The sequence below is a fragment of the Balaenoptera physalus genome (assembly GCF_965194825.1).
Source record: "Balaenoptera physalus genome assembly, chromosome: 3".
Classification (NCBI taxonomy): Eukaryota; Metazoa; Chordata; class Mammalia; order Artiodactyla; family Balaenopteridae; genus Balaenoptera; species Balaenoptera physalus.
In genome coordinates, this window is record NC_138890.1 from 110,695,737 (window position 1) to 110,709,393 (window position 13,657).

General features: G+C 38.3%; 1 protein-coding gene across 2 annotated transcripts in view; it reads left to right on the top strand.

Annotated features, from left to right (window-relative positions):
• Positions 1–13,657, top strand: part of EDIL3 (EGF like repeats and discoidin domains 3) — a 432,319-nt gene that overhangs the window by 200,592 nt on the left and 218,070 nt on the right. For both annotated transcript variants that reach the window (XM_082458169.1, XM_082458170.1), the window contains one exon: positions 6,695–6,823. In XM_082458169.1, coding sequence (XP_082314295.1) covers positions 6,695–6,823 — 129 coding nt within the window. The remainder of the gene's footprint in view (positions 1–6,694; positions 6,824–13,657) is intronic.

The window sequence follows — 13,657 nt, forward strand, 5'->3', positions numbered from 1 at the left end:
ATATGATGATCACTAAGGAAATTCTAGAATTAAATTTTCAGAAACCATTACATAAATACAAAAAATGTTAATACTGAGCATAGTATATTCGCAGTGAAAGATAGCCATTAAAATTACGTTAAAAAAATGAGATACATAAACTGGATCACTGAGTATTTTCTTTTGCTGTTAACTTCCTCATCCAGCTGCTGACAATTCCATTCAAAACATTTATCACAAATTACTAGCAGAACTCAGCACATAATAGATGCCTCATGAATAGATGTTATTTAAGCTTAACTGGAAAAAACAAATTAACACTTCTATGTTGAGCGAGGTCAGGGTCAGTTTCTTTCTTATTCTCACAGTACAAGCAGTGGTATATGCTATAGGTGATGGTTATTATTTTTCAGTGTGCCAAGACCTTAAGACCTACTTACTTTCAGTATCAAAATAGAGAAGATTATTGGGTGCGGGGGAAAACTTAAAAACAGCCAAGAGTTTCCTAGGATGTCTAATTCTCATATGACCAGCTCACTTATCATCTGGGGAAAGAAACCTGGAAACTCTTGATACATATTTTAATTGTCACTATTTAACATCAAACATAAAATTTTTTGGCTACCAAGAAAATTTTGTGAGTTGAGAACTTGGGCTACATTTGTTATCTTTATGTACTAAGTTATATTCTGATTATTTCTTTTTGCTAATGTTTTAAGTGAATGTCTTTCTTTATACAGGAATTATTAAATTAGGAGACTAAAACACTATTAATCAGATTATATGATGTTAAATTTTTCTTGATTATATATTTGCCAAAGAATTAGAATACAAGTATAATCATTAGGCAAAAGTTTACATTCTAATGATCTGTTATTTACAGTTATAATATTACAAATGTAATACTCTAGAAGCTTAAACCGTATTAGAGACAAAAATATTGGAAGCTAATTATAAATTTAAAGGACTTGAACCTTAAAAGGTGTAGAAAAGTTACAGAAAGTATCCTAATTAATTACCAATTGAAATGCCAAAAGATATTTATAGCTTATAAACCTTGTAAGCTTTAATGGGGTCTCCGCAAAAGATATGATGTTTATCACTCATTAGTCCCATATCGTTGTTTATTAAAAATTTATCAGAAACCTACTGTGTGCTGACCATGACTCTTACCACAGAGAATTAAGGGTCTAGTGGAGAAAAGTATCATGTAACCAGTCATTTCAACACTCTACCGTGAGTTCTCCAAAAGAATGTATGCAAGGCATATAACATCAGTTTCATGGTATAATTATTAGGGACAAAAAAGAAAAAAAATCTGTATGTTGGGCAGGGTCAACTTCTTATCTTCACAGTATAAGCAACGGTATACACATACCAAATATATTATTACAAAATAATAGGGGGAAATGCGTTTGACAGTTGATTTCAAACATAGCTGAAGTGGAGCGCTGTTAGCATAGCAGAGCATCTCTATATTCATAATATCTAACACACTGACCCATTTACTGAAAATACTCTGAAATATTTCCACTTAGGAAGCCTTTGGAGTCCTGTATTATTTATAGGAATGTGCTTAGTGAGTGCATGCTGATTCTGTAGTCATCTGTCAAGATTAACATATTAATCTACAGATCTTCAACGGGGCAGGAAGTGTGGCTTAATGGAAAGGGCTTAGGTTTGTAGTCGGGCAGAATGTGTTAAAATCTTGGCTTTTGCAGTTACACATGTTACTTAACCTCTCTGCGCAAATCTGTTTTCTTGCCTGTAGAACAAAGATATGTTCTTACAGAGCATCATAAAGAATACTATGTATTTCATGTTGCTTAGCGTATAAAGCACTCTAGAAAGGTTAAATCCTTGCCCCATTTGCCTTACCTCATCCTCGCCCTGTAAATGAAAATCATTGAATTTCTTAGAGTAGGAAAAATAACAGCAGCTAACAGATAATCTTTTTCTGAAAGCCAGATGTCAGCTGAGGTCATGATGTCTTTGGGGGTATAAATAAAATGACCTCCAACTCTCTAACTCGTATCTTTGGGGAATCTCAGAGGCTGCACCAAGATTGCTGGGCAGACTTTGCCTGTGCCCTCAGGAAATATCTAGAGTGTCTAGGACTAGATACCTCTGTCAGCTTGGTCTTTAGGTTCCTGTATCCACTGTCCACTGGATTCTTGAGTCCCTCGGGCGTCGTGTCCTGCAACACTTCTTCCCTTCGGCCAGGATGAGCCAGATTAATAGCATAGCTCTTTCCCCTTGATTTCCCCCAATACCACACACAGGTCTGACTGTAGATCTGGATAGTCCAGCAGAGACAGGTCACATTGCAGCAGTGCCAACAACTTAAACCTGAATTTTAGACATCACAGTTTCTTACGAGCTACTTTTCTTCCCATATTAACAGCCTCACAGCATACTGCTTGACCCCGCTCGCTCCCTGAAATTTACTTCCATCTCTGCTTGTGGGGTCTCCCCTCCTGGGTTGTCCCCATTCATTCCTAAGTTCTTCCCTCTATACGGCAGAGCCACTAAATAACTCATCCTCAGCTTCTAGCCAAGTTCTACTTTTCCAGAGATGCAGGAAGCATGAGTAAACAGAGTCATCTATTCCAGGCTCATATTTGCTCCTTGTTCTTCCAAGTGACTTCCATTGACCACTTTCCTCGTAATCACGGCTTTAACTGCTCCCAAGGACTGGCAGAGGCCTTACTATTTCAGTTGTTTGCTTTTTATCCCTCCCTCACCCAGCTCTGTAAGTAGAAGGGAACATGGAAAATATTTATTTTCTTTCTGATATAAATAATATCACTCTCTTGAGGGGTCAGAAATAGCTTAATCATTTTTGGTTTTAATAACGTTTTTCCTACTAGAGAGAATTCCTTAAACTCAACATTCCTCATATTAGTTGAGGTTTTTGTTTTTTATTTTTGAGAAATCATTGAATTCTTATTAGGCTTGTTTCCTCATCTGTAAAGTTGAAAGATTGGATTAGGTGATCTCCAACGCTCCTTATTTGTTTAAAATTATATAATTCTTAAGCTATAATTATTAATATCTTTTTGGAAATTATATGCATGGCTATCAGTTTTCAGATAATAAAAAAATCTAAGTCATGTATTTTCTTATTTTGAGTGAACTGATGAGTCAACCCTCTAATGTCACTTTTATTTCTTTCACTCCTCCCCAGCTGGTTGATTCTGTAAAGAATGTAGGTTTTAGGATCACAGATTCTTAGCTTGAGACCTAAATGCATCACTTGTAGATGTTCATTTGGGAAATACTATCTAATCTTTCTGTCTTTAAGTTTTTGAAAAAGGTAAAAGAGAATGGTAAGGACAACTACATCATCTAGTTGCTGGGAGGAATAAATGAGATTATTTGTGTGAAAGGAATTTGTAAGTTGTCAGGCATCATTAATGTTAATTAATTTGAGAGGAGGGAGGAAATAGAAAGTGAGAAAGAAGAGAATGAGGGAGGGATTCTGTAGCATGGTTTGCATCTCTTCGTGATGGAAAAAAAATGACCACTGGTGTTAACACCTTCTTCCTGTCTCAAACATCTACAACGTACCACCTCAAGGACAGGTGTTAGTTGGTCTAATTGACAAATACTGCATAGCACTAAACTACATACTTGAATAAATGTATTATTTTTAATTGGTATGAAGATATCTGGAGAAAAATCACAGATACATTGATTTCTTTTCACTCTTTGAAAGTCAGCCCTACCAAGAATTGAGGATCTAGACACCAGAGTTGCCACATTGTTGCCTATTTCATGCATATCTTTTTTTAAAAATTTATTTATTTATTTATTCATTTATTTATGGTTGTGTTGGGTCTTCGTTTCTGTGCAAGGGCTTTCTCTAGTTGTGGCAAGTGGGGGCCACTCTTCATCACGATGCGCGGGCCTCTCACTATGCGACCTCTCTTGTTGCGGAGCACAAGCTCCAGACGCGCAGGCTCAGTAATTGTGGCTCACGGGCCTAGTTGCTCCGCGGCATGTGGGATCTTCCCAGACCAGGGCTCGAACCCGTGTCCCCTGCATTGGCAGGCAGATTCTCAACCACTGCTCCATCAGGGAAGCCCCCATGCATATCTTTATTAGATTCTACAACCATTGAATTTCGCAAAATTTTAAACTGGAAGAAACTGTCAAACAGCTACTGGAGGAGGTGATAGAATTATAAAGTCTTGCAGGATAGCATTGCCCAACATCTGAGTGCTTTCTGTTGTCAACTTTGTGATGATGGTGAATTTCCTTTTCTCTCATCAAGTTGTTAAATGGCTTTGACCCACACTTGAGTAGCCATTCACTATTGCGACCTTTTAATACAGCAGTCCCCAACCTTTTTGGCACCAGGGACCTGTTTCGTGGAAGACAATTTTTCCACAGACAGGGGTGGGCAGGGTGGATGGTTCAGGCGGAAACACAAGCGATGGGGAGCGATGGGGAGCCGCAGATGAAGCTTTGCTCGCTCGCCCACCCCTCATCTTCTGCTGTGTGGCCCGGTTCCTAACAGGCCGTGGACCAGTACCGGTCCATGGCCCGGGGGTTGGGGACCCCTTATTTAATAGCCTTGCCTGATGGAGCCCCTGCCCAGTTGACTCTTGTGGCACCATTCTTGTGCCAACACTTTCACCTACTCTCTAGTGTCTGCTGAAACCACTTGCTTTTCTTCTTCACTAATCTTCCTCCAGACTCTGGAATTCATCTCTACATACAGAGTCAGACACTTGGTTTAATTACTCTTGCTTTCCTTTTCTAGTATGTACGTCTTAACTTTCTCTTCAGCGATTTTTGTTTCACATAACTGTGTTCTAGTCTCTCCAATTAAAAAAAAAAAAGAAGGGGCGTCCCTGGTGGCGCAGTGGTTGAGAATCTGCCTGCCAATGCAGGGGACACGGGTTCGAGCCCTGGTCTGGGAAGATCCCACATGCCGCGGAGCAACTGGGCCCGTGAGCCACAAGTACTGAGCCTGCGCGTCTGGAGCCTGTGCTCCGCAACAGGAGAGGCCGCAATAGTGAGAGGCCCGCGCACCGCGATGAAGAGTGGCCCCCACTTGCCACAACTAGAGAAAGCCCTCGCACAGAAACGAAGACCCAACACAGCCATAAATAAATAAATAAATAAATAAATAAATAAATAAATAAATAATTTTTTTTAAAAAAAGCTTGAATTTAAAAAAAAAAAAAAAGGACAAAATTAGAGAATACTATATGTTTTGCTTGGCCTTTCTTCATCTCCCAGGGAGAACTTCTTCTTCCTTCAACTTTTCTCTTCTTCACAAACTCCAGTCTGGATTCTGCCCTGAGTCAATTAGCATCTTCCAAGAGGCCAACTAACAATATAAGACAGAATTAGACGTGCAAAAGGTTTACTGGGGGGGAATAACTGTGATGGACAAATGGGAGAGAGAGCAAGAGTAGGTAGGATGAGCCTTCAGACTGTGACACAAGCCTGTCAACTCTGAAGGGAGAAAAGGAAGGAAGGAATATTGCAAAGAAAAAGGCTTGGATGCTATGCCAGTTGAAAAAAATCTCAGCCATACCAAAGGGGCACCCCAGAATAAAGAATGTGCAGTAGAGGAGTCCCAGGGTCAGGCAGGACTGGCCCAGCTCTACACCTCCACCGTGCCAGCAGCTGGTTCTCTCCAAGGGAGGTGGAGCACCACAGTTCTATTGACTCTCACAGTACCAGTCACTCTGGTGAAGTTACTTTCTCAAAGCTTAAAAATAACTCTCGGGCTTCCCCGGTGGCGCAGTGGTTAAGAATCCGCCTGCCAATTCAGGGGACATGGGTTCGAGCCCTGGTCTGGGGAGCTCCCACATGCCACGGAGCAACTAAGCCCGTGTGCCACAACTACTGAAGCCCGCGTGCCTAGAGCCCGTGCTCCACAGCAAGAGAAGCCACTGCAATGAGACGCCCGCGCACCACAACGAAGAGTAGCCCCCGCTCGCCACAACTAGAGAAAAGCCCGCACGCAGCAACAAAGACCCAACGCAACCAAAAATAAACAAATTTATTAAAAAGTAAATAAATAAATAACTCTCAGTGTCTCTTCTCTATATTTGTGACTTTCGATGAGCTACTTCCTATACATTGGCAAAAATTGTAGTTCTCCCGAAGTATGCCCCACCACAAACTCACAGACAGTCGAAAAAAGTATTGCAACCAGCTCTCCACTCCACTTGACCCATGTGGTTATAGTCACTCACAAGTTTATGCTACTTGCACCAGCAGGATACAAAAGCTCTTCTGTGTTCGTAACTCTAGAAATTGCCATTCACTATTACTTTTTAAACACGCAGAAGAGATGTTATAATTCAGAGACCTTAATAACAATATTTTACTTAGTGCTAATACTTTTTGAGTGTTTCATATGTGTCTGTTCTGGGTATTTTATATGTATGAATTCTTTTCATCTCTATCATCCCCCTTTGTGGTAGATTGTATTAGTGTTGCATTCAACAGAAGATGAGACTGAGGTAAGGAGAGGTTAAATAAATCGTCCAAGACCACATGGCTAGAAAGTGATGAAACCAGGATTCAAACCCAGGCCATTGATCTCTAGAACTCCCACAACTACTACATTTCCTGTGGCACTAATATCGACAACACTTTTCTCTATAAAATTGTTAATTTCCAAATGTTGACCCAATGTTTACTTTAAAGCATATGCATCATGCAGCAATATTCTTTTTCTGTCTTTCAGGTCCCTGCACTCCTAATCCGTGCCATAATGGAGGAACCTGTGAAATAAGTGAAGCATACCGAGGGGATACATTCATAGGCTATGTCTGTAAATGTCCCCGAGGATTTAATGGGATTCACTGTCAGCACAGTAAGTCATCCACAGTCATTGTGCTTTTACTATCATTGATTGCAAAATATACAAGTCATTATCATTCTTGTTTGTAGTAGAATGATAGAATCTGTGAGCAGCAAAGAGCCCTGGCCATTGGCTAATGCTACTTCTCTCCCACTGAATATATCACATTCCCCGCTGACTCCTGGACTGTGTTTCTATCCTCCCAGGCATGTGGGGGGCTAGCAGTCTTCTGTTGGCCCTTTTCATCGTTGTTCAGCCATACTTGCAAAATGCTGCTTTTATATTGAACTGATATGTGTCTCTTTCTTTCACATTTGTCCTAAAGCTGCATTCTTCAAGCTTCCTAGACATTATTCTGTTGATTCAGTTCAGAGATGATACCCAGAAAAGAAAACTGCCCACTCTGCCCTATCTATAAGCCAGTTTCCTCCTTCTCACATGTCAGCATTTTTAGTGTGAAAATCTTTGAAAGTTCAACAAGTGTGCTATCTGCATATCTCTCTTTTATGCTTGTTCTTATTTAACCTGAAGTTAAACAAAATATGTCCACTTGTGATGAATTCTTCTTAGAAGTATGGCACAACATTACTGTCCTTCTAAGGATTTCTAACAGTAAAAATCTGCCTTTGTATACTCTTACACTCTCCACCCTAGTGCCCTGCAGCACAGGAAAACAAAAAGTTAGGATGATATGACCTTGGGTGCAGTCCTTGCCACTAAACACTGGACAGCATCCCATTATGAAAATTCTATTCTCATTTCAAGGGGGGATTCCTCTGTAAGTGTGTGTGCTCTATGCAAGCAGCCCTTGATTGGGGGGCTCAAATGGGGTTGCCAGACTGTCTTCCTCTGGATGTTGCTCTGACACTATGTCACAAAGCTTTGCCAATAAGTTAGTAATATTCTCTTCAGGTGATTAGGTAAATGTCAAGGCAGCCAAAATTCTGGGCTCCCATCTCTGTCTTTCCAGAGATGTTGTGAGATATTCATGTGTGAAGGCTGAGCAGTGATGCTACAATAAGGAAAAATCAGCTGTGGTGACTTTGGACTCAGCCTGACAAAAATCAGGAGCTTCTCAGCCCCTTGTTGGTGATCTGAGCCCTTAGAGACAGTTACAAACAGTGTAGGTATTACAGTAGGCTGTATTATGTGTATTGTAACAGGCTTCTACAGAAATTCTACAAATTCCTGGCCATTGCAGGTCTCCAGAAAAGTACACAATATTCTCAAAGTCTCAGAGCCAGGATGCACTCTACATTTTTTGCTGATGATTGGAAATCTGGCTCTGGCTGACATATCCAATTTTGCCTTACTCATTCTTAACACCATGGTCTTAATCATCACTCTAGTATTCATGGCTTATATATTCATTACTCACGCTAGGACATTCGCCATTCCCTTATTCCCCTCCCTCTGATCAATATCCTATCCCTCCTTCAAGATTCAGTTTCTATAAGACCTTAAACCTATGTTTAAGGTTTATGGGAAGCTGGAGGCTGAGGGATTCAATTTAGAACTGGGATTTTGTGGTCTAAACAAACTGGTCCCTCTTCTCTGAAGTGCATCACTATTAGAAGCAGCAGAGAATGAGGGAAAGGGATTGGATTTGGAATCAGAGACCTGGATTTGAGACCTGACCTCTAAGTTATTGGATAAGTGACCCTGAGCCAGTCACTTGGCCTTTCTGTGCTTGAAGACATATAACTAGAGAAATTGAACTAGAAATAAATGATCTCTGGCTCATACATACAATACTCTCATACTAGGAGAGTATTATGACTAAATGGGTAGCTTGCTTACTGTACAAAGGTTATCAGGTCTTCCTCTTTACAGATAAAATTGAAAAGGATTATATACTGGGAAAGCAAATTTAGAAGTGCTGGAAGCCCTGAGAGCTTTTCCAGGTGGGAGAACCAAAAAAAGCGGCTGTTTAGTCCCTAGATATACTCTAGCCTAGATATACTCTAGAACCTTGCTATTCAAAGTTCAGTCCTGCATCAGCATTACCTGGAAGCTTGTTGGAAATGCAGATTACCAGGTGTCACCTCAAACCAATTAAATCAGAATCTGTTTTTAAAAATGATCCCCAGTTGACTCCCACACATATTGAAGTTTGAGAAAAATTGCACAAGGCTTTCAGTAGCTAGAACTAGTCATCTCATAGGTTAAGGTAGCAACTTCTGCATTCAGTTACATAACAATGCATTATAGGCAAAATATTTATTATTATTTTGCTAATAAAAACTATATTGAAAATCAGTGAAAATCAGAGATGGACCAATATGATATGAACATTTCATTTGGGAAAAGAATTGAAAAAAATTCTTCAGACATCCAATTATAGCAGGGCTTATTAATTTAGTTCTATATGACAGAATGTGAATTAAATATCTTTTGGAATATGCTAAATAGTTAAAGAATTTTAAGTTTCATGATATAGGAGTGACAAATACATAGTTAATAGGTTTAGTTTAACAACTGTTTTGTCAGTATGTTACAAATTAGAAAAAATGTTTCCAGTGCTAGCATTAATATTACCTACATATGTTTTTTTTTTTTTTAATTAGGTTTTGGTTTTGAGAACAGTTTTAGGTTTACAGAAAAATTGAGCAGAGAGTACAGAGAGTTCCCATATAGCCCCCTTCCTTAGTCTTCTCTCTTATTAACTTCTTGCATTAATCGGGTATATTTGTTATAATTGATGAACTGATATTAATATATTATTATTAAGTAAAGTCCATAGTTTAAGGTTTACTATTTGTACTGTACAGTTCTATGGATTTTGAAAAATGCGTAATATCGTGTGTCCACCAAAGCCTCATGCAAAATAGTTTCACTAACCTAAAAATCTGTGCTCTGCCTATTCATCCCTCCCTCCCTACTCCCAACCCCTGGCAACCACTGACTTTTTTTTTTTTTTTTTACTGTCTCTGTGGTTTTGCCTTTTCCAGAATGTCATACAATTGGAATCCTACAGTATGTAGCTGGAATCATATACTATGTAGACTTTTCAGAGTAACTTGTTTCACTTAGCAGTATGTATTTAAGTTTCCTCCATGTCTTTTTGTGACTTGATGGCTCTTTTTGCTTTTAACCACTGAATAATATTCCACTTTATGGATGTACTTCAGTGTGTTCATTCATTCACCTATTAAAGACCATCTTAGTTGCTTCTATTTTTGGCAATTATGAATAAAGCTACTATAAACATTCATGTGCAGGTTTTTGTGTGGACATAAGTTTTCAACCCATTTGAGTAAATACCTAAGAGTGTAATTCTTATGGTAACAGTACATTTAGTTTTGTCAGAAACTGCCAAACTGCCTTCCACAGTGGCTGTACCATTTTGCATACTTGGCAGCAAAGAATGAGAGTTTCCTATTCTCATAAGCATTGGTTATTGTCAGTGTTTTGGATTTTAGCCATTACAAATGCTTTTTTGGTAATGAAAATAGCATGAGGTTATAACTTTATAACTAATAATGATTAGTTTTGGTTTTTATATAGAATTATCAAATTATACATGTTCTTAAAATGCCATACATTAATGCGTATCATATACATATATATGTAATTATGTGTGTATATGTATATGTACATATACGTATATATACGCATACGTGTGTGTTAATTATAAGATGTAAATTATAGGATGAGTTGAACACCAAAATTGTCTAGAGGTTAGACTTTTGAAAGGCATTTTTAAGCAAGCACTTTTCTGGTGGGAGCTGCATTTTGGGCTGGCTAGAAGTAATCATATTTTATTTGTTGCCTAGTTACAAATCTAATGCCTTAGGGAAGGACTGTTTCTTCATTCTTAGAATTCTTTGCCCATCTTACTAGTGAAGGCATTCTGTGCATTCTTCCCTACCTGTGCTCTGCTCTGCAACCTTCAATTCCTTTTATTGGGTTGGCCAAAAAGTTCAAACTGAGAAAGTTGGCCAGAAAAATCACAGAATCTAAAATTTTCCTCTTTGTATATTATGCTAAATGTTGTAAACCAGTTTGGTGTTAATTTTATACTATTGACTAATGGATTCATACATTCAACAAATATTTATTGGGGACATGAGTCATTTTACTTTTTTAAATTACATTTTTCACTTTTCTCAGAGTTAGCCAATGGTATTTGCTGTTTTGACGATCACTGTTAATTGGATTAATTACATATTTGACAATTACATGTGTTTTCTGATAGGTGGTGCTTGTTAGAATCTGGTTCCACCTCAGCCCTATTGAATCACAATCTTTGGATGGTACCCAGGATATAGTTAAAAGTATCCATATGGTCCTTAGGTGCACCAGACTTGAGGACTACTGGCTAAAAGAATGACCTTTAATTTCCAAATTATATGGGAGTAAACTTGCTTTTAGGGAAAGAATTCTGGATTAGACTTGGATTTTTGATGCAGTCCTATCTTGATCAATTGATGAAGACTTGGTTAGTATTTAAAGGTTCTTTGATTCAGCTTTCTCATCCAATGATTCAATTCAATTCAATAAACACTTACTGAGAACTTCACACTGTATAATGTGCTGGAAATAATATGTCTATAAAAAGTAGAATTAATAATCCTTTGTCCTGCTTCCCTAAATAGGATATTTGTTAGAATAAGATGAGGCATTTTAGAACATACTTTACATATCTTAAAGGGTAACAAATTCCTAATGGATGAATATTTTAAAATATAATGGGGATTCCTATTGGTCTTTAATTTTTCCCTTCTCTTAAAAAAATTTTTAATTGTAATTTTTTTTTCAAAAAAAATGAGTTGTAGGGCAGTGGGGAAGCCTAATTTGGAACTTTATGCTTTTCTATAAGAATTCCTCTCTTACATCCTTAATTCTAAGAGGTAATTATTATTTTGTTAAATTACTCTTTCTAATTTTAGCTTGATGGCCTCTTTATTTTAGCTTTCCCACTAGAGGATAAATTTGTCCTAATAAAGTATTCACTTCAAAACTGTGTGGAAACAACCTGGAGTTATTACTGACACCTGCAAACTATATAACCACAGTGGCTAAATAGACCTCTAAGGAGACTTCCAAAATAGACTTGCCTCCAACCTCAAAAGGTGTCTGACTGTAGAGAATTCAGATTTTTCTGTTCGCTGAGAACTTTGCAGGTCAATGTTAGACCCCTTAACTCTATAAGCCAAAGGTTCTCGAACTTGGTGTGCATATGAATCATCTGGGAGTACAGATAAATATTCAGATTCATTTTGCTCATCTGTAGAGATTCTAATTTAATAGAAGTAATATTGGACCCAGGTCTGCCTATTAACAATTACCCTAGTAAAACTGACACAAACAATTCTAGAACACTGGTTCTCACCTTGGTTGAACATTAGAATCACTTGGAGACTTATGAAAACTCCTAATGCCTGACTTCCACCCCAGAGATTCATATTTAATTGGTCTGGGGTATGGTCTAGGCATTAGGAGTTTTAAAACCTCCCCAGATGATTCTAATGTGCAGCCAAGGCTGGGAGTCAGTGTTCTAGAACTATACTGCCAGGAATTACTATGTCTTAAAGATACCAAGCAGAGAAATACTCACAGAGAAACGAAGCTTAGGATACACAAATATAACTCCACACTAAATGTATAATCAGGCAACCTTACTGAATTTTGTCATTCAAGCTTTACTTAATATAACGGAAATCATCTTACAGCAAGAGCCCTCAACTGATTGAAAGAATCAGGCCAAAGGAAGATATTAGCTTACTGTTCTTAAAATATGTTATCCCTTAATCTGTCAGCAATAGTCAGCGTTCCAAGGCATTTTCATTTTCTTGTTTTCACTCCTTTCAGGAGTCTCACAAAGAGCACTGTCCTGGCAGAGCTATGTACTAGATATTTACACAGAAACACTATTCAAATATAGACACAGTCTGTGATTTTTTGCAATGAAATATTCAGATATTGTTGAACTCAAAATATTTGAAAATTGCTACTTTAAATGACAGTTAAACATTCTTTTTTTTTTTCCTGTTACTTATTAAAAGAAATCTGATTGTCAGGAAACCATAAGTTCTGAACAAAAAATATGTTAAAATTTGCCAGAAAGGTTAGACTCATGAAGGTGGTGTATTTATACTAATAGGCCTGACCTTCTAGAACTGATTCAGTCATGATTTCATAAAGGATCTCTCCAGGAATAGAGATGGTACCACAAATACAGTTTAAGAAAAGAAATTTGTTGCATGTAATCCAAACTTCCCAGGCCTCTCAGTTTGTGGCAACGTGTAACTTTGATTTCCTAATTCCTGTTGCTCTTAGCTACCATTTTCCAGTGCCATTTACCCCTGTGGGGCCTCATTCTCTCCTGAAGTCTTCCTCACTCAGGCCAGGAGGTTATTTATTTATACATTTGACAAGTAATTTTTGAGAGCTTACTTACTATTTTGCCAGGCTGCCACATGCTTAGGAATGAGTATGAGCTCCCTGGCTCTGCTGACGGTTCCACCTTGAAAATGTTGCTAAGGGGCTGGCTGCACTTTCCTCTGCTGGTGGCCACCCAGGCACCTGAAACTGCACGTGGTCTAAGGAACCATCAGGCCAAGTTAAGCTCTTTTAAGGACATTGGGTCCTACTGTGTTCCCTGGGGTTGGAGAGTCACAGGGCTTTTCCCAGAGCCTCACACATCCCTTTACGGACACAACTGCTCAACTTCCTGACCTAACTGCGCCTTCTTTTTTTTTAATTGAGATACAATTGACACGTAACATTATATGCATATCAGGTGTGCAACATACATTTTTTTTCTTGTGATGAGAACTTTTAAGATCTACTCTCTTAGCAACTTTCAAATATGCAATACAGTATTTAAAATTATAGTCACCA